At 40.4% G+C, this 21553-nt stretch overlaps 1 protein-coding gene across 6 annotated transcripts in view; it reads right to left on the bottom strand.

Moving 5' to 3' along the window:
- Positions 1 to 8032, bottom strand: part of dock4b (dedicator of cytokinesis 4b) — a 152670-nt gene extending 144638 nt beyond the window's left edge. For all 6 annotated transcript variants that reach the window (XM_011490916.4, XM_020714319.3, XM_020714318.3 and 3 more), the window contains exon 1: positions 7808 to 8032. In XM_011490916.4, coding sequence (XP_011489218.1) covers positions 7808 to 7844 — 37 coding nt within the window. In that variant the 5' untranslated portion in view covers positions 7845 to 8032. The remainder of the gene's footprint in view (positions 1 to 7807) is intronic.
- Positions 8033 to 21553: the final 13521 nt, after the last annotated feature.

The raw sequence follows: 21553 nt of genomic DNA, 5'->3' as shown, positions 1-21553 counted from the left end.
TTATATGTTTGTAGCCAGTGTTATATCTGTTTGTTCAGTTCTAAAGATGGATGCATGCATTAAAATTTCACAGTATTCCGTTGAAAAAAAAATTCAAAATTTGCTTAATTTGGTTAACTATTAGTAAAAATGGTGAAAAATAATGTTCTCTGACAAAAGTTAAGTTTATAAACAATGTGATGGGACAGCACTAAACAAAATCAGCATCTTCAATGCTATACCTTCCCAAAAGGAAAAAAATATTGCTTTTAAAAAGCATTGTTGAAATATAAAGATGACATCCAAACAAAATAGCTAATTATAAGAATACTGTGACGTTAATAAGAGATGACCCATAAAACGCCTTCCGTCATGGCTCAATCCATGTTTATGGGTGTCGTCATACTGTAATTTAGTGGTGAATGAAATGTACACCAATCCCATCATCATGTGTCATAATCCAGGTAGATTTTGCTGACCTCCATGTGGAGCGTACACCATCAAACAGCTTTGACACAGCTTGATAGTTGACCACTATTTCTTCGTACTCTATATCATTTTTATAACAGGCTTTTTGGTTTTTGCCCTTCTCCATGGGTGATTTTTTTGTCTGCAGACAGAACAGAAAGGGCTCAATCTCTGCAGAAGAACCAATTACAACCCAGTAGGCTTAGCCTTACCATGGTCCTGCAGCTAGCGGCGTTAAGAAATCATGAGTATAATGGTGGAATGGGCCTCGGGGCCCCCTCTCAAACAACCTGCTAATCCCCTGTGGAGTATAATATAAGGGAGGAGGGGTGAATTTGAGGGTAACAAGGCAAGGCATACGCCCAGACAATGAGTCCACCCCTGACACGCGCCACCACCTTTGGCCCACCCCTCTAGCCCACAGCATCCCATCAACCTCAGCGACATCATCCCAAGGGAGGTTTAAAAAAAAAAAAAGTATACCAAAGGAGAACAGAAGAGACCCTAGTTGGATGTTGGTCCACCGTCTCAATCAGCCATCAAGCAGGAAGATCCATCCAACCCACAGCTTCATCCAGCCTTTATCTAATGCCACTGGCCTGTTTTTCTCCACAGAAATGGCTATATCGAGCTTTTCCAACCCACCACTGGCAGGGAATTCAATTGGCACGCAAACATAACAGAAGCAGCTCGTTTCATTGGTTTAATTACTTGTCCAAATTATGATGAGCAATGACATGCTTGATCGGTTGAATCAAAAGGGCCTTAATGAGAAAAAGGAGTCTTACTGTGTCTGCCGTCTTTTGCCTCTAAACATGGCAAAATTCAGCCGCAAGTGATCTGTAGAATCAGTGAGCGAGTCAAAGTGTGTTTGTGTCATGTGCAGCAATTTCTCTACATAATATTTTATAAGCCTACAGAGCACTGGAAAGACATTTTCTAGAAACATTTTGACTTTTTTGTGTATCTATTCAACTACTTTCGATGAACTACTTTTCAACACTAATATTATGTCTGTAAACACTGTAAACATCTTCAATGAGTGTCTTTGATGTACAAATAATTCTCCCTCTTTGTTAATTCAAATGCCTTAGTACCACAAGACTGGAATGTCTTTTTTAAGGATCAATTACTTACATAATTTCATAAAACCTTAAAAGTCATCGTCATTAAAAGCGCTTAAGCGTTAATAATGTGTCCAGTGGAGGGTTTATAGGTGCCGTGAGCAAATGGAGGTTATGATATCTGTTTGCTTTGGGTCCATTCACGTTTCATGAACAGTCGAAGCATCTATCGTCCCCAAGTACCCGAGATTCGACATCAAACACTGCAGCCTTCAAATTAGGAGGACATTCTGATTTTATCCTTATTTGGCTGGAGATCCAATTTTCCTGCAAGGATCAAATAAGTTCCCGCTCATTTTAGTCGACCAGCCTCTCTATTAAGAAATGACAAAGTGTTAATTGAAAATACTTGATGAAAATTACATTTAAAATAACTAAAACCTTGACTTGATTGTCTGGTATTAATATGTAGAGGTGGTAGATATTCTACTGTTAAGTTAAACTTATTGGAAAGACATGATAATAATATGCTATAGAAGATTCAGGAGTAAGTAAATGATGATTTCAGAAATTAGCTGGGGAGAAAAATCTAAAATTTAGTATAAAGAAGAAAAGTAAGTTTCAAACAAGAACATTCTCAAAGAGTTGAGAAGAAGATACAGAGGGACCAGAGCCGGCGCAAAGTTAAAAGCAAAGACCCTTGCCAAAAAGGAACGTAGCCGGAGATACAAGCCATCAGTTCCTTATATGATTAAGGGCAGTGTAAACGCCTTACCGAATAAGACAGATGAACCGTTTGCATTGGTTGGGAGTCAAAGAAACTAGAGTGCTGCTTATTTATGCTGACAGAGACTTGCCAAACAGCTAACACACCTTACATCAATGTGGTGCTGTCCGGTTTCTCGTTTGTACGAGCTGACAGAGACACCGCGACCTGCGGAAAAACTAAAGGAGGTGGCCTCATATTGTACATCAACAATAAGTGGTGTAACCCTGAACATTTTACCATGAAAAAGACTATATGCTGCAGAGACTGTGAGCTTTTAGCCATTACCATCAGTCCGCATTACCTACGTTGGGAGCTTACGCATGTCCTGGCTGTCTGTGTTTACATGGAAACAGAGGCCGTGGTTAACACAGTGGCGGAGCTCCAAACGCGGTAGCCGGAGGCACTCGTGGTCATCTCAGGGGACTTTAACCATGTCCCCCTGGATTTCACGCTATCAACCATGCATCAATATGTACAGTATACTGTCCCACTCATGGTTATGGCACTATTGATTTGTTTTACGTCAACATCAAAGATGCTTATCAAGCCACGTCTCTTCCCTCCGGCAAATCAGATCATGTCCTGGTTTACTTACAACCTACATACACACTCCTAGTGAAGAGGCAACCTGCAACAACATGAACAGTGAGGAGGTGGATACCTGGGGCGGAGGAGGAGCTCAGGGGCTATTTTTTAAGCACTGACTGGAAGTTGGTGCTGGACCATTATGGAGAGGACATTGAGGGAGCAACTCAGTACATGAACTTCTGCATGGACATTGTTGTACCCACAAAGAAAGTGCACTGTTTGGCTAATAATAAACCCTGGATCACTAGGTGAGTGAAGAGGGTTCTTACTAAAAAGAAGAAAAATGATCAATGAGATGAGAAAGGTAAAGACAAAATTGAGGAACTGTTTGAGAAAAGCCAGAGAGAGCTTTAAGGAAACGGTTGAGGATACCCTCGGACGATACAGCCATTGTGGCCTGCATAACAGGGGGAGAGGAGGGAGTGAGTACAGGCGGCCTGGAGCAAAAGAATCAGCTGCAGCTGAATGTCCAGAAAACCAAATAAATGGTCCTGGACTTCAGGACACAGCCTCCAACACCTCGACCCATATACAGGGAGACAGTGTGGTGGAGATGGTACAGTCCTATAAGTACCTGGGGGTTGTGTTGGATAACAAGCTGGACTAGACCACCAATACAGACCCCCTTTACAAGAAGAGGTTGTACTTTCTTCGAAGGCTGCGCTCATTTAACAGCTGCTCCCAACGGCTGCACATGTTCTATCAGTTTGTGGTAGCAAGTGCCCTCCTCGATGGTGTGGTGTGCTGGTAAGAAGAACATCTACTGGCTGAACAAATTAATCCATAAGGTGAGCTCCGTGGTTGGACTGAAACTGGCCCCAAAGAAGGACATGGCGGAGCAGAGGACTTTGTTTAAGTTCAGGGCCATTGTGACCAATCCCTGACACCCGCTGCACCAGGCCTTAACCGGGAAGAGGAGCGTGTTCAGCAGCAGACTACTGTCCCACAGACAGACTGAGAAAGTATTTTGTCCCCCGTGCTAGAAGACAGTACAGCTCCCTGAGTGAGCTTCAAAAGTTGAGAACCTCATTAAATTTTAATTTTTGACATTTCTATGGTTTTATTGTATTAGATTTTAATTTCTAAATATGGATATATTATGGATATATTATATATTTTAAATAATATTTTACTATTTCTAACTAATAGATTTCAATATAGGTGTGAAGCCCATCGAGACGACTGTTGTTGTGAATTTGGGCTATACAAATAAAATTGAATTGAATTGAATTGAATAGGTGTTTTTACGGCTTTATTATTTTTATTGTATATTTTATAGTGTGTGGTGAATGCAAGAAGCTGGCCACTGTTTAATTTCCTTCTGGATTAATAACGCTTCTTCTTCTTCATTATGACATCATAATTTGGGGGAAATTTGGAAATGTTGGGCTTCTGTAAAGGCTAATTTAAGATTTTGTCCAGATTGAACTATTCTCTTTTCACTAATCTTTCTCTCAAACTTTCAATTTTTTATGCTAGTTTCCTAAACGTTGATGTATAATACATTGGAGGGATAACCTTTGACCTCACTGTAGTGTTGGCAGGTACACTTACTGAAATTCCACTCCCAAGTCCAAAAAAGTTTTGAAAATGGCAAGTAGGCGGGACAAAGTAAAGCTTGTAGCTGTGTTGGGTTTCACTCATTGGCAAACCTGCCTTGTAATCAAAAATAGCTCTAAAAAAAGATCATCAAAAAAGATTCGGAAACCAGATTGTACATACCTTTATATTTTTAGGTGTAAAGCTAACATTTTTAACATGGGAGTCGAGAGAGAATTGCTCCCTTCTGCAGCCTCCCTCTACAGGTTTTTTAAGGAACTGCGACATCTAGTATTTCCTACCAATGTGGGTGATTGCTTTCAACTACTCCACCCATCTATTTTTCTAATCTTTTAATGCAATTTTTCAAGATTCAGATTTTTATAACTTTGTACTTACACACACAACCTCACTAAGTTCTGTAATAGATACAATATTTTCGTAGTATCAAACAGCAGGTGATACTTCCACCCCTATGATTACAGGTAATGTTTCTCTGTACAGTTTATTTTCACAAGCTTTTCAAAGTAAAATTAAACAAATTGCTGAAAAGTTTGACTCCAACAGTCCTGCTCATTGAAACACTAAAAAACCTCAAACAGCTTATGGATGTACTTGATCCAACAAAATGAATGAAGTCCTCTCAGAGACTCGAACTAATCGTCAACCCATTTGACCTCAGCCTAAAGGACCCTTTTTCATTGTGTCTGCGTGTCGCGGATAATGAAACTAGAATTTCATAACGGGGAGAAAAAACCCTTGTTCCTTCCTCCAAAAGCAACAGAAGAACCAAAGTCCTGCCAATCCGTCAGAAATAAATCACAGCCAATTAAAAGAGTTTTACCGCTGTTATTGCAGGGAGAAAAATGGGTAAAGAAGTTTAATCTAATTAACCGGACACCATCTAGCAGTTTGGGGACAATGGCTAGTGTGTAGCTTTGGAAATAAATTTCCCCTCTTTATCCGGCCAAGTGAACTCTGACAGCATGGTGTGGGTTTAAGTAGCTAAATGGAATAAATCCATTTGCCCCTATTAAAATATAGAGGCTAGGCATGGAGAGGACTCCGTCCAATACAGGATTAAATAGAGGGTGACTGCAAAGGGACAGTTGTCAGATGTTTGGAGTTTAAATAGAGGAGGAAGGGAAACAAGTCCACATCAGGGGAAAATTTTGCAAAGCAATCAAGTGACCTGACCACAGACGGTGACCAGAGGGAGGGGCACAAGGTTGGTTCTAGATTTAGGGAGCCGCACTGCCTTCTGGGCATTGTGGAGAGGTGGAACGGTGAGGAACGTTTTGTGTTATTCATAGTCTTATTACACAACAGCATTGGTACAGAGTGGAACTAGAGCATACAAAAATGACTTTTTTTCATGATGATGGTTCTGTTATTTTGAAAGGTTTTCAAAGCCAAGCGAAGAAGAGATGAGTCCTTGAATCAGACTCTGCCTTTGTATGAGAGAACTTGAGGAGTGAACTTCAAGACTTGTGAACGATGTCAGTTTGTTTCACTTTAAGACGAAAAATGTATTTCACTTTTAAAAAAAACAGTTACACATTTGACTTGTAACTAAAGACTTGAGCCATGACTTGATCTTGACATCAAAAATTTTAAACTTTGACTTCGACTTATGGTCACAGATTAGAGACATGAAATGTATTTGCAAAAAGAGACTTTAGACTTGACTAGTCCTTGTGACTAAAGACTAGCAACCAGGGACTTTAGTCTTGACTTGGATTTGTATTTGAACATTATTGGGAAATTTGAACATTATTGTGCACTTGTGACCAGAGACTTGTCTTGGACTTATACACAAGGACCAAAAACATTACATGGACTTGCGACTAAAGACTTTAGCCTTAACTCCTACTTTTGATTAAAGATTTGAGCCTTGACTAGTACTTGTATCTAAAGACTTGAACATTTTCTTGTACTTGTAATTAAAGACTAGACTTGGACTTATAATCGAAGACCAGAGAGATAAAAATAAACTTGCGGCTAGAGACTTGAGTCTTGATTTGGATTTCTAGCAAAAAATGTGAACAATGTCATGCACTTGTGACCAGAGACTTGACTTGGATTTATAGACAAAGACCAAATACATCAAATTAATTTGCGACTTAAGACTTGAGCCATGACTTGTACTCTTGATTAAAGACTTCAGCTTCGACTAGTACTTGTAACTAAAGATTTGAGCATTTTCTTGCACTTGAAACTCAAAGTTTCAAGTGCAAGACTCATAGTCATAGTCAAAGACCAGAGACATAAAACTGAACTTGTGACCAAAGATGTGACTTAGAATTGTGACTGTGGACTTGAATAAAACGTTTGGGACATGAATTGGACTTGTAACTGAAGACTTGCACTTCATGTGTCTGAATAAAGACATCAGTCTTGACATGGACTTGTGAATTGAGCTTGGGACTACAGACTTTAATCCTCGAATGAGACCGTGTCCAACCACGAATACCTTGATACTGTTGGTGGCTGATACAATATAAGTTGGACTTATTACTAAAGACTCACACTTAGGGTTGCGACTAAAGAACCAAGACCTGACTTGTGCACTTGTGACTTGACATTTGTCTTGTACCTGCAGATGCTACAAAAGCCTTGTTTTCCCCAGGACTGCTGTGGCATGTGGGGGCCTCAGCATCACATACGGAGCAGGATGAAATCCCGGGGGAATGGCATTATGGGACATTAAGCCTCTCAGCGGACGGGACTCAATGAGCTCCCCCTTTATACTAGTATATTAAAAAAAAAAACTACAACAGCCAGAGAGGAAATAACTACCACCACAGGATGAGGAGCGCGCGGGTTTTCTCGCAACATTTGGCTCGCGCTCGTGCTGTTTGTCTCACTTCGGTGTTTTTGATCCCGAGCCCCCCGACTGTCTGGAACAATGCACCGCAGGATGCACTGGTTTCCAGGACCTCTGCGGGTCCCAAACGACCCCAAGCTGCCTTCACGTGATCATTTGGGGTCGTTTTTTTAAAAAGATAATACAGGTTTGGGGGTAATATTAGAATGAAACAATATCTCAGATGAAGAAAAAAACACAGAGATGGGATTCGACAGGTCACACTGTGACAATGAGCCAAAAAAAAAAAAAAAATAGCCAAAGCAGATGCGAGGAAAGCAGAGGTCGGACATTTACGTTGCTGTAAATGTGGCATTCACGCACGCGCTTCGGAAAGATGCTGCCGCTTAATTTCGCGTGAATAAAATCAACCACTGTCAAGTTCGAGCTACAAAATAAAAAATAAAATCAAATAAACCATCCACCCCAAGCACAAGCTCACCTCTTCAAAGCACAACCACCAGTCGGGCTGCGAACCGAGTTTTTACAACCAAAAAAATAATAATAATAAACGGTTCAAAAATGTGAACTTACCGACGCCGTATTTCTCCTGTTCCGTAGGTATCCACATGCTTACGGTCGGCGCATTTAATAAGTCAGAATAGCAGCGAAATGCGGGCTCTGCGGTGTGTGTAACGCATTCTATTGGTGTGCGTGGCTCCGCTCTGTACGAGGCATTGTTTAGGTTACAAGAAGGAGAAAGCGGCGTCGCTGCCGCCGCGGCTGCTGCTCGCAACGGTACTGAGGCGTGATGCGTTCATGGGCAGTTGGAAACCTGAATTTTTTTCAATTTTCACCTTTTTTTAAACTAGTTGTTTTAAAACGTCACTTAAAACATTTGATTGATATGTATACAGCCTTTATAAAGACTTTGTTTTTAGGTTTGAAAATCTGTTTATTCTGTTACTGAGGTGTAAATACAGTTTGACTCAATGAAGTTGTTTTCCAGTAATAACTACAAAAAAAACGAAATAATTTGATTTTATTTACTCTTTTTGTAAAAGAAAATTGTGTCGTTATAACTTAATTTTTACAAAAATTGTTTTTTCTATCTTTTGTTTTTTTTTTGTGTGTGGGTTTTAACTTTTTCTTGTTGCATTTTTCTGATGATGGAGGACATATAATAATGTAATTAAGCTCAAAGTTTCATTTCTATGTATTTCTTTAATATAATCGTCGCAAATAAGGAAAATTCTGGTTGAAAAAGACTGTATATATGATGTAAAAAACACGCTGGGTAGACCATAAGCTCCCTGCTGCGCTCCATTCTGAGTCATCCACTACTAGACGACTAGATCCACGTACATCTTTGTTATCCTCGTCTGAGCTGGAATCTGGCTCAAAAATTGTACGGCTGGACAGCTTGGATGTTGCTCACCATTTTTGTTGCTCCGCTAATGTTAGGTTGGGGTTGTAAGGAAGGGGCTGTAAGCTAGCAGAAGAGCGTGTAAAAAGATGGATGACGGGAAGTGGTGTCGGGCTCACTCTACGGCAACAGTCCTGCCCACAACTCAGAGGTGAATTTCTAATGAACTCCTGCCTCTCTGCAGAAACTATGTCCTAGAATTTAGAAAACAGATTTATCATAAATAAAAGTCACGTTGTAATGTTGTGTTTTGATTTGATTGGAAATTGTTTATTTTAATCAATCAAAAAAAAAGTTGCATAAACATGACAACCAACAGAATTTATTTCCATATAAATATTTATCAAACACAGGATGGTTAGTCGTTAAATTGATTGGAAAATACTCATGTTCTCCAAGTAATTAATTCAGGAATTACTCTTAAACATTAACATACTTGCTCGTTTGTAAATAAAACATGACAGAATTAAACTATTAACTTTTAAAATTATCACCAGAAGTTCAATAGATTGCTTGAAAGGGAGTAGGAGGAAGCAAACGTATATAATCCCATCCTCCATTTTAAATTTAAAGCATCGTAAGTTAGCTTCAAATCTTGACATTGTAATTTAGTCAAAAATAAAAACCAAATATTTATTTTTTTTCTTTACATTGTTTTGTCAACACGGATTGGTTGTTGTTTCTTTGTTTGTTTGTTTGTTTGTTTGGTCAGGGGTTGATTTTTTGCATTTAATTTATAAAATAAATGTATAATATTAAGAAATATGTGGTTACAAAATCTGTTCCTCGCGTTCGTCTGACGCACAATTTATGCTTAATTTTATTTTAATGTGAAACATAACCACATTAAGTGGTTACAGCACACCACGGTTAGAAGAATAATTAAAACACAAGTAAAAAAAAAAAAGTTACATCGTCTCATCAATTTCACTAGAAATGTCTCCAAAAACGCAAAGTTTTTAACTCCCAGTCATTGCTGTTTTTCGTTTATAATATCGTCCACAGTGGTCAGCTTTGATTTGAGTAGAGATTTTTCCGAGGCTACATGAATGCATGTTCACCGCACAATCAAAACCCAGAGCAGTGCATTCTGGTACATGTAGTAGGGAGGTAGGATCCTGAATGAGTGTGTTTTTCTGAAGGTTGATTGTAGGGGGCATGAAAGATTTGATTTGACTTTGACAGAAGCAACGTTTTGATGCTTTTCTGAGCTGCCCCAGAATAAAATCTCATTCAAAAATATGTGTGTTTTTTGTAAGTTTTAATATGCAAAAGAAAAAAGAAAAAGATTAGGAGCACAGTCCTGCAAGTGTTCTTTCTTGATAACAGACTTCCTCTCAGGGCAGTAGATGCATTAAAAATGCAAAAGACTACAAAAAAAAATGAAATGAGATACACATTTATGACAAAACCTCAACATGCTGAAAAAGAGACCGGCTTCCCACATGCAAAGGTCTCTTTTTGGGTGAGTGCACCTCGCATCTCAAGTGTTTTTTGTTCCCTTGCCGCTCATGAAAACGACAAAATGTGATCCATCCACAGAAGTCTTTTATCCTGCTGTGTTTGTTCTCACCTTCCCCTGCCTGCCTGGGTGTATTCAGCTACACAAACCCACCGTGATGACGTGTGTTCATTTTCATGCAACAAATGGTGCATTAAAATGCTTTGAAGTGTCAAAAAGTATAGTTCTTTTTTTTTTTTCCCCCCTCCGTCTCATCAGCGGCTCCTACACCCTCATACCCATCCACCTTTGTAGTGTGTATGGTAAATTATAAATGGATGTTCCCTGAAAAATAAAAAAAAGCAAGCAGTCCGGGGCGCTCTGCTGGCTGCGCACACATCCCATTCTCGGGGCATCTGCAGCCGCATTGTTCACCCTGTCCACTTTTATGCACAATAATTGTCACGGTATAATTTCAATTAAAAAGCAGACAAGCGTGTTCACTTTATGTTGCACTTCTTCATCTTCTGCGTTCCTCATTAGGGAGTTTGGGGGGGTTGCAGGGGATAAGGAGGGGGTGTGAGGGACTGCGGGAATGCTCCAGCGTGGATATGAATAAATCATTACCAGTGGAGCAAAGGAGAAAGCCTGTGGATTCACCTCTGAGAAGACAGGCGAGTAGAGCCTGTGGCCAGTTGAAAACGAAAAAATAAAAACTTCACCTCATATTACCTCAGAGGATCTGCACTGGAAATGCAGCAGGTGAGGAAAAAGTGGGAACCAGGGCAAGTGAGTTCAAATGGAAACGGTAGAGAGACATCAATGACATCCAGTCCTAATGCTATGTTTACACGGCCTTTGGCAACCCACATTCAAGCGACCACTTTTAATATGTTAACACATGTGTATTTGCACGTTTTAGGCTTCCACATTCAAAGCTCCGGCGTTCACGCGTCACTGGGTCTGTCTTCAGGATGTACGTACAAAACGCACGCATTGAAAGTCAAACCAGGTTCAACTCTGACCAATCAGGGACTCGCTTCAAAACACGGAAGTACCGACCTTTGTAATCATGATCACAAATTAATAATTGCGTTTTGTGTCCGACCAGATGAATATGGCACCAAGACGAACATTTATACGAACAGAGCCGTGAGAACGAAAAGCTTGGAGCAAGATTTGTGCGACTTGCATCACTGACTTTTTCACATCAAGCTTTGCCCCACTGTAGGAGGCGGACAAGCGCTAGTAAACACAAAACAAACAAAAAAAGAAGAAGAATCTCCCTCCCTGCCGCTCCCTGGGTGTCTGGTGTAATCAACACCAGCTGAGATAGAAGTTGAAAGGGATCAGAGGTGGCTCTTCTGCTCACCATTCACTCTGGGGGTGTGTGTGTGGGGGGTGGGGGGGTCATCTATTGAGGTTGAGGGCATGTTGAGCCATGCAGCTTTGTGGTCCTGTTGTTCTCCACATTCTTCACCTTCATCACTACTCAGCCGATGTCACTTGATTGAATCAGGGAGCTCCACATCATTCTTGCACCAGCTCAAAAACAAAAAGAAAATGAAAAATCAAAGTCAGAGCTTTGAAGGTAAAAAAAACCAAAAAACAACTGAAATCTTGAATGTTGAAGGAATTTTTTTCCAGCAGAGAATCAGTTTTGCCCACAGAGATTTGAATCAACATGTCATCCAAAGAAAGCCTGCGGTGCTGCACTTCACTGCATGATGCTTGAGGACTGTAACCTCAACAGGACTGAATCTTACCTAAAAGTGTGCCACTGACTACTTATGGTATTACTCTTTGATGTTATGTTCACACCAGCCTTGGCAACACACTGTCAAGCGGCCACTTATAATTAAAAGTCTATGTAAACACTCCAATAAGTACATTTCGGGTAATGGCGTTTAAAACTCTTGTGTTCACGCATCGCTACGCGAGTTTTTAAGTCCGTTTTCGTGCTCTACGCACAAAACACGCGACCATTAAAGGCATGTTGAAAGTTAAACCAGGTGACCAGTAAGGGACTCAGCTTTGGTAGTAACGTATGGATAGCGGCCTTTTTAATTCACAGCAGTGGCAACCGTTTGAATAATGATCATGAAGGACAAATTTGTAATTGTGGTTTGTACCCGGCCGGAATTCTATGACACCAAGTCTTATTTCGAAATAGAGCCGTGAAAGAAATAGCCTGGAGCAAAATCTCAAAGATTGCCTGATAAGACAATTCACACCAAGCCTCTTCCAATTGTGAGTACATAAGCTAGTATCGGGTAGTGACAGTCCAGCGTGAACACCAGGTGCCTACATACCGGGCCGTGTGGTGCGATCAAGTGCGTGCTATACCCAGCTTCATGAACACGCATTTAGCTGGTGGTGTTCACAGAGCGGACACGGCAGGGAGAAGGTTCTTCTTCCTTCGTTTTTGTACTGTTTACTAGTGCTTGTTCACCTCCTACAGTTGAGGCTTGATGTCAAAAGTCAAAGTGGTGCAAATCCTGCAAATCTTGTTCCAGGCATTGTCTTTCAAAGCTTCTTCCGCATAAATGGTGTCATAGAATTCCAGCCAGGCGCAAACCTCAATTGTTCAATTTCTCCTTTGTGATCTTGTTAACAACGGTTAGCTACCTACACGTCACTACCAAATCGTCCCTCGGTGATCACAGTTTAGTATTGTCACGTTTTAGCAGCCAAGAAGTTCAACCAGTAGAACGTCCAGGGCGTAATCAATGAACACCGGTTCTGTACGTAGAACCCACGACCTGACTTAAAAACTTGGGTAGCGATGCGAGAATGTGAGCGTTCTGGACACGGAAACCGGAAAATCAGGTTGATGCGCACTTACGTAGACCTGTTATTGAAAGTGGCTGCTTGAACACGAGTCGATGCGGCTGGTGTGAACCTAGCTAATTGCTAAAAGCACATTCAAGAACCCATGTTAAGCGCATTCTTGGACGCATTTAAAATGCCTGTTGTGTACATAGCATTAGTTAAGTTTGCTATTTTTTCTGTTTCTTTGGTTTGGTTTCTAAAACTGTCTTAAAACTCCATCTTTTTATAAAAAGACAACACTGGTGTTGAACTGTAGCAAAGCTTTTTTGTGTCATTTCGGCACATCTCAGATTTATTTCCTGTCCTCACCGCCTGTCATATTGAGTCAGATAGTAAGACTGCATAGAGTAGGGCTGATTTACTTTGGCTCGGCGAATGGGGCAAAAACGACACCAGCTTATCTCAAGAGGCCTCTGCCTATCGGCTCTTCTCAGCACTCTTCAGCTTTGATTTAATTCACACCAGGAAGTGTGGGTCAGATGGGGGGAAAAAACATATGCTTCCCTCAGCTCATACGCAGCAGGCTGTCTCCTCACCTCCAGCAGAAAAAAAGACCTCTAAAAATAGTGTTGAAATCAGGCTGTGACTTTCTTGAAGAAACATGTGCGCGAAGTGCTGTTTATAGGAAGCAAAATGCCTGACTGTAGGTTTTAATTTTGAAATAGCACCTTTAGTTTTTATTATGGCGTTTGTTAATGATATGAGTCCTACAGTACCTTCTATTACTGTTCAAATAATTAAGGAAATCTGGCGATGGATACATCACCTTGGACTTTAGGTTGGTTTTTCCTTTTGATGGACTAAAATGAAAAACATAAAATGCATATCAGAAGTTATATTGTCTGTTATTTTTCCAAGATTTTGTCCTCAACAAGTAGGCTTGAAAGGGAGCGCCACAGGGGCTGACCAACTTTTTACAATTTGTACTAAAGTAGCAAGGCTTTTGAGGGGAGTATTGGAGAAATCAATGAATGAAGTTTTGCCACCTCTGAAGCATATACAAACAAAAACCTTACCAAAGCTAGGTAATAGTTTTGGTAAGATCAATAGCGTTTCCCAACCCTGGTCGTAGAGGAAAATTGCCCCGCATTTTGAAACACACCTATCTTTGATGTCTGTCATCATCAGGCTTCTGCAGACCTTGATGATGAATAGAACCAGGTGTGGTCAAGCAGGGCAACATGGAAAACGTGTAGGACGGTGTTCCCAGAGTACCAAGGTTGGGAAACACTGACCCAGAGTTTAGAGAAGTGGTCAACAGAGCCAAAGCCACCACTTTGCATGCCAATAGACCTGGGCTGGGCTGTATTCAAATTGTATTCAAACACACGCTGCTCTGCCATGACCTTAATGCTTGGACACACCTTATCCAGGCAATCAGCCATAAGTAGGGTACGGATATCGGGAAAACATGCAGACATACCGCCTTTCAGGCCTGGATTTGCCCACCTCTTCCACAAATGTTTCTACTTTCTTATTGACCTGTGTCTCGGTTAGTTGGATTCTCAAGTCCTGAGCATCAAACAAAAATACAGATCATTTAACGGTCGATGTTATCACAGATATAAATACACAAATGAATACTTACCTTGCCATACTGGAACATTTAGCATTCAGGACATAGATTTCTGATTTGTTGATTATAACCCATTCCTCATACACAGCGAACTTATGTACTTGTCTATAATTTGGAAAGTTGTAGGATTTTAGGACACTCAATTTTTATTTTTATAACTATTATTCTGGGGTATTTCACAGTACAGTACACATGCTTACAGGTCATACAGTTGCAACCATTGGGCTATTTGCATGCTTGCTGTTTTTTCTTTGTGTACACGCTTGTTTTCTTAATAACAGCCTATGTCATCACAGATACAGACACTAATGAATACTTGTGCTGCCATACTGGTACAATTAGTGGTAAGGATGTAGTTTTCCAGTTTTTGAATGGTAACCCAGGCATCATACATTGCGATCGTCTTCAACTTGGAGGAATATGTCATATCAGGACACTCAAAGTTGTGGTATCTTGACAAAATTCCTCTAAGGATGAAACAAATTGTGTTTGTTCTGTTTCTCTTTTGTGCACTCACTAGTTTCTTGGTCAAATGGACGTAGATATCAAGTGACGGAATACTGGGAAACTTACTGACGTTTACTACCCATTTCCCAATTGCATATGGATCTGGAAGCTGTTTCCCATTGTTAGAGTTAGTTTGTAAAAGTAAAATTCTCTGTCTTTGTTGGCTGACGCCCTAACATAGCTTGACCCACTGTAGCCATCCGCCATAGTTCCATTGCCAAGCGGGATCCGCAACCCTTTTTTGTTTCCAAAGAAATGGTCTCTACTGAGGAGTCTTTGGTTGATGCTCCTATTTGTCTTTGGACAAATCAAACTCCATCTTTATTTTTTTCTTTGTTTAAAACAAAGATGTAGGACTGAAACCATGTATCAACTACAGAAGTTTAAATCAAATGCCTGTCAAAGATTGGAACCCAACCCACACTCATCTCTTTAGGATTCAAACTGTTATGAGCAGTGTAGAGCAGGGGGGGCGTGGCTGACCTTTTCCCTGATACCTCTTTACATTGCACACCTGATCCTCATCTCATCACTGTCTTTAAAAGCCCGAGCCTTTAACTTTCCCTCCCTCACTCCCTGCCAGATGATTGCAATTCAGTTATTCCATGTATCTGTCCAGTGGCTCCCTGATTCAGCTGCCTGTCTGATTTTGTTTTTTTGTCTTGTGAGGAAAAAACTTTTAACCTGTCCTCGACATCAGACTCTCCTTTGGGATCCTACCACACACCATAACACACAACAACGCTTCATTGGTCCCTTCCACATTTAAAGGTGGTTAACCTGGTGGCAGTGTGACTCCGTCTCTACACTTAACCTGCTTTTAGATTCCAGAGTCAACCCTGTTATGAAGCCAGCCCTGGGGTGAATTCAGACTGGACACATTTTGGTTTACTTAAAGTGAAGAGTTTGTTTCCTGCAATAATCCAGAACAAATTTTCAGTCTGAATGCACCCAAGTGGAACCTGGACACTCATTAAATGGGGTTGGATGAATGCAGGTTCATTAACAACTTTTAACGTGATACACATTGCTTCGCAAACTGTTTTCCTGATAATCTATATGTCATAAACCCCTATCAGCATAACTTCATAGCCATTGCCTTCTTAGTAACCGCCTTGCAGCATAACTGCTGTACCAAAGTAAAGTGTTGTACCTGACATTGATACAGACGTTCAAAATTGTCATCAGCGAAATCTAAAGTTTGAATAAGTCAACTATCCTGACAAAGATCACAACGCATAGGACTTCCATTGTTCTGTCTCTTGTTGCTTTGCCCCGCCCTCATAATCCCTGACCAATGAGAGATGAGATCTTTAGTCACGCGGTTTTGTTTGCAAGCTTTGGTTTGAAACAGAAATGTTGAAAAGCAGTCTGAATACGGACCAAATGCAAGGTTCAGTACTCGATCCAGACCAAATTAAGCGGACTCGGTCCGTACCAAAGGACTTTTGCCCACCTAAGTACACCTATAGTGCTTGGATCATTTTTTTGCTTCATTGAGAAATGTTTTATTTCACTGGAAACATTTTAATAGGATTACTGTTTGGTGCTGCACATCTGTGATCTGCTCAGGCAGACATGCTGTCACCTGCAGGAACTCAGAGTAAATGACTTAAAACGACAGTTGTTCTTCCTTCAACTTCTTTTATTGAGTTTAATTGCTTCTCTGATAAACACAAAACAGTTACTACATAATAATAAAAGCTCCTGTGACATGTTGGAAAAGAAAAATAAATAAATGAAAATAAATCCTATTTGAGTGGTGGTGCTTTTTAACTTTAAAAGAAAAAAGGAGACTTTTTTATGGATCAACACAAAACTTTGCAAATACTTTTGGGATTGGATAAAAGATAAATTGAAAAAATGGAGAGCAACTTTGTTTTAAGATGGAAATGTCTAGAGATTTGGGTTTCAAAAATCTTAATCCATTAATGGCCAGGAGTGAACATTTTCTCCACAATGATTCAGGCTTTTAAATAATGTAAAGTCCCACTTGACATAGTTTTGTTTTTTATCAATATGCATGTGTCTCTATATATGTGTTTTTTTGTATTTTATTTGCACTTTAACTGACATTTCAAGCATTTGCTACCTTTTTATTTTCCGTTCTAGTTAGATTAGTGTTATAATTCTTCATTCTATCAGTCAATACTCTGTGTTTTCCCCCTCTATTTTCTTTTGATTATGAGCTAAGAATATATTTCTCAAAACCCTATTTTGCTAAAGAAACATAAAAAAAGATGGATTTTAATTTGTGGAATGCAGGAATATATGCGCGGTACAGACAATGCTAATCATTGCGTTTTATCAATTTTAATTATTTAAAGCGCAAATAAATGGTGTTAAATAAGCACCAACTAAAGTTTTATGACCTTGAAATTTTCAATATGTTTTATCTAAATGTAAGAAAGGCCGAAAAAAGAGGTTTTGTAATCTTTTTAGTAGAGAAATTGGAGAAAGATTTCACAATGAAGGGGAAACCAGCAAATGAACTGGTTCCAGGACAGTTTGTGGTACTGCCCTGGTGATTTGGGCACTGTTCCTGCGTGACTGAAGATAATGCATCTAATAATGCCATCTGAGGGACCTGCCATTACCCTGCAAAGAGGGTGGGGTAAATTTAATAGTCATTCAATTTGTTGTGAGTGACAGTCGAGGCACCTGTAGTTTGCAGAGGACTGTGTCTGAGGTTTATATGTGGTTTCTCTTTTTAGTTGGGTTGTACACTGCTTACTCTTTACAGGCGGCTTTGGTGAGAGGTGAAGCGGTCAAGATTAGCAGATGGCAGCTTCTTTCCCGCATTGCTCACCCATGTGTCGATGTGTCCTTGGGCAAGACACTGAACCCCATATTGCTCCTGGTGGTCATAGGTTGGCGCCGCTGTTCAGGCATTTACCCAGGCTTCTGCAAGCTTGGAGCCAACATCGCATCTTTAGATGTTTACTCTGTGTTCACTGTTCACTTCTGTGTTTTTTACCTGACAAAACTTAAAAAGACACTGCCCTTCATCACGGTTGCTGTTGGGTCAGGTCAGGGACTGAGGAGGGGTTGGACTTGTGGACAGCCCAGACTGTGCATGGAGGTGAGCCTGACTACATCTAGCCGGGATCTCTTAACCTACTGCACAAGCTCAGGCCCCTTGCCTGAGCTTGTGCAGTAGGTTAAGAGGTGAGGTGAGGTTCCAAGCCCAAAAAGCCAAGTTGGTTGGACCAGTTAGGCACCTGCTTTTATCTGCCACCCAAACCACTTTTTTTTTTTTTGCATTCCTGCAGTGGTGTGCCCACGTGGGAGTGATCCCATGTCATCTCTTCAAGGCTGGACCCAAATTCGGGTGACATGACGGAATCATGACAGTTCACAATATATCCACTAGGGTGACTCATGCTCACAACTAAAGTCAGGCCCATGTAACTCTGACATAACTCCTACCCGAACAACATATTATGACTACTGGTTAATTTTATAACTACAAAACAATTAAATGGTCATCATAAATTGATATTTTTTAAATATATTCAGTGTAGTTGACTTGTTCTTAGTCAAACAGAATCAGTTATAACAAAGTGCATCAAGTTATTATTATTATTACAGGTTTGTCACCCAAAGAAGGATGGCATTTGAAAGGTATGCAGGAAAATTGCAGCTAAAATGACTACAGTCCACATGCAAAGACTGTGAAATATTATATTCATTTCCAAAAGTTCTGTTTCATAGACTCTAAACTAAGGAACGATAAAACTCCAAGCAGGTCAATTTTCGGTTTACAGTGACAGGAGGCCGTCAGACCTCGTCATAAAAGACGAGGGCACTGACCCCCCCCAACAGTGTTGCACACTCAGAGTACGGTATTACACTATACAACCACCTGGACCCCAAACACCCACGGGCAAAAACATGACACACAAACACATTTATGGTGGACACATGGCTGTCTTAAACATCTCTTATTGCATGTTTGATAAATGCTGTTGGTTTCTTACAACAATGAAACTTTAAAAAAAAAATCTGTTGAATATTTTTATTCCAATTTAAATTTATTATAAATAAATTCATATTTATATTGCCTTATGTGTTTACAAAGAAATGATTAAACCAAAACAGCATAATTCCTCTGGTCACCACCAGTTTAAACTGAAAACCAATTCAAGAAACCAAATATGGTCTTGTGGGTTTTTAGCTGACAATTTTAAACAATCTTGTCTGATGTTAGTTTGCCTCATTTTGAGAGGATTTTGTGTTAGAAAGGAGCTCAGAGTTAATCGTGAACCTTTTACGTTGGTATTGTGTTCCTTAGAGGTTCAAAGCCAAAATGAAAAGCCAATTTCTCCTAGTCAGAATCAGTGTGACTCAAACTGATTCAAAGTGTTTCGATACATCAAAGAGCGGTGACGTTCCCAGTGTTAAAGATGCACTCAGATTTAATTTGTAGTTTTTGGTGTTTTTAACAATTTTCTGATAATGGAGGACAAATATTAAGAAAATTAAGCCTAAACTTGCATTTCTTAGTATGTCTTAATACAAATCATTGTAATGCAGGGGCAGACACACAAAAAAAGCAATTTGAAAAAGATCATAGTTGTGATGTAGAAAATAGGCTGGGTGAGCCTCCACCTCTCTGCTCCACCTCATTCTGATGCATCCACTTGTACATGACTAGATCCATGTACTTCTTTGTTTTCCTCGTCTGAGCTGGCATCTGGCTCAGAACTGTACGTCTGGATAGCTCCAATATTGAGTTGGTGTTGAAAGGGGCTGTAAGCTAGCGGGATAGCATGTGAACAGGTGGATCATGGGAAGTGGGGGTAGGCCTAACCTGCGCCACAACTAAGGGGGAGTTCCTAATGAACTACTGCCACTCTGCAAAAACTATGACCTAGATAAAAACACGTGTTTGGGATTTTGCCTAAAAACAGCATAATCATAGTTAAAAGACTACCAACGCTTTGAAAATAGACTAGAAGATGACCGGAGTTGGTATTTAAAGAGTTAAAATCGATCCAAAAAATTCTACTTCTGACTAACAGTGACTTTTTTACAGTAACTAGTCACTTTTGCAGTAGAGTACCGTAATTTCTCTGACTATAAGGCGCTCTGAAATATAAGTGGCACTTGTTTTGTTGTTGTTTTTTTCTTGCCCTGTCCAACAGCTGGGCAAACAGATGAGAGCTGAAGGCCTCTTGTGTTGGACATATTTTACTTTAACAACAGCGGTTTTGTATCTTCTGACAAACCAGAGGTATGTCTGAATAAACCCCTTTTGTAATTGAGGCCAAACTTTATTCATTTTAATCATGTTTGAAAATCTTTGGTGTTGGACCGGACGGAAATGGAAAGGAGGAAAGAAGAGAAAGGGATATTAGAGAGGGGGGGGATAGGAGGGTGATTATGGGAAGGGGGGGAATAAAACCATGAAGCAGCGAAAAGCAAAAAGTTTCTGGATGGTTATACTCATTACAGTGAGGTTTAGATGTAATACAAGTCTATGAGAGCGGGGCCTGTCCACACACTCACTCAAATGTTATAAACATACCTGTTGGCTTAAAAAATGTTCACATGTCAACATGTACACAATACAAATATTGTTCACACACGCATACTTATGCCTTCAAACCAACTAGTGTGAAATATTTCATTCAGTCACGCAAATTCTTAGGTGAGCTAACACCTGTGCTCGAGTGAGTGTTCATGTTCTTTTAAAATGGATGATGGAATGTGAAAAGAAGGAGGGAGGGTGCCCAGCCATCCCCACAACCGCCCCCCCCCTGGGTGATCACATCCGCCACCCAGGCCAGGGCCAGCAGGACCGCCACGGGGGCCCCCAGAGCCAGAGAGCAGGGAGGCATGGGGGGACAGAGAGTGCTGCTCCGACTCAACCAGGAAAGCAGCACTTTTGAGAGAAGTTTATTTTGTAAACTACGGAAACAAGAATGGACATTTCATCTTGAAAAGGCAAATCGTGTCATCCTATATCAGAAAAAGGAGTGCATGGTACTCATGGTACTTATTTAAAGATGGAAAGAGAAGCTCTTAGCTATATGTTCTGTTCTGGCTCATGTTAAATGGTCCCTACATTCGTTTTGGTCTGTGGGTGATGGTGTGAGGAGCCGTCTGTGCCGTGTTCATCGCAACACCTAACGCCCTCTAATCCGCATAAGGAGGGGGTGCGTCGTGTTCGGGGTCTGAGGTGAGCTGATAATTTATGCTTTTCTGTTCCCATCGGATCCACGGCTGCCAAAAGAAAGGTGTGATTATCCTGACTAAATGTTTACACGGTCTAATAAGGCAGGGAGCGGGTCATGACACATGCGAGAATATTTACTGCGATCAGCAGGACGAGCTGGAGATTATATAAACTACCTGCTGCAGCTTAAGTCAAAAATAAGCGTCTGGGTTCGCTCTGGTAAAAGGGAAAAACACAAGCTTGTATCAACACACAAATATAGCTCTGCTTGCATTAGTTAGGTAACTATTCTGGGTGTGATCACAGCGAATGTGTGGCGGGTCTGGTGTGAAGAAGCAGAGGTGAGAACATGTTTTTTGGCATCAGTTGTTCAAATG

This window comes from Oryzias latipes, chromosome 23, assembly GCF_053564925.1.
Source record: "Oryzias latipes strain Hd-rR chromosome 23, Olatipes_Hd-rR_3.1".
In the NCBI taxonomy this organism is placed as follows: domain Eukaryota; kingdom Metazoa; phylum Chordata; class Actinopteri; order Beloniformes; family Adrianichthyidae; genus Oryzias; species Oryzias latipes.
The sequence above is the reverse complement of the archived record's forward strand: the minus strand, read 5'-3'. Positions and strand labels throughout refer to the sequence as shown.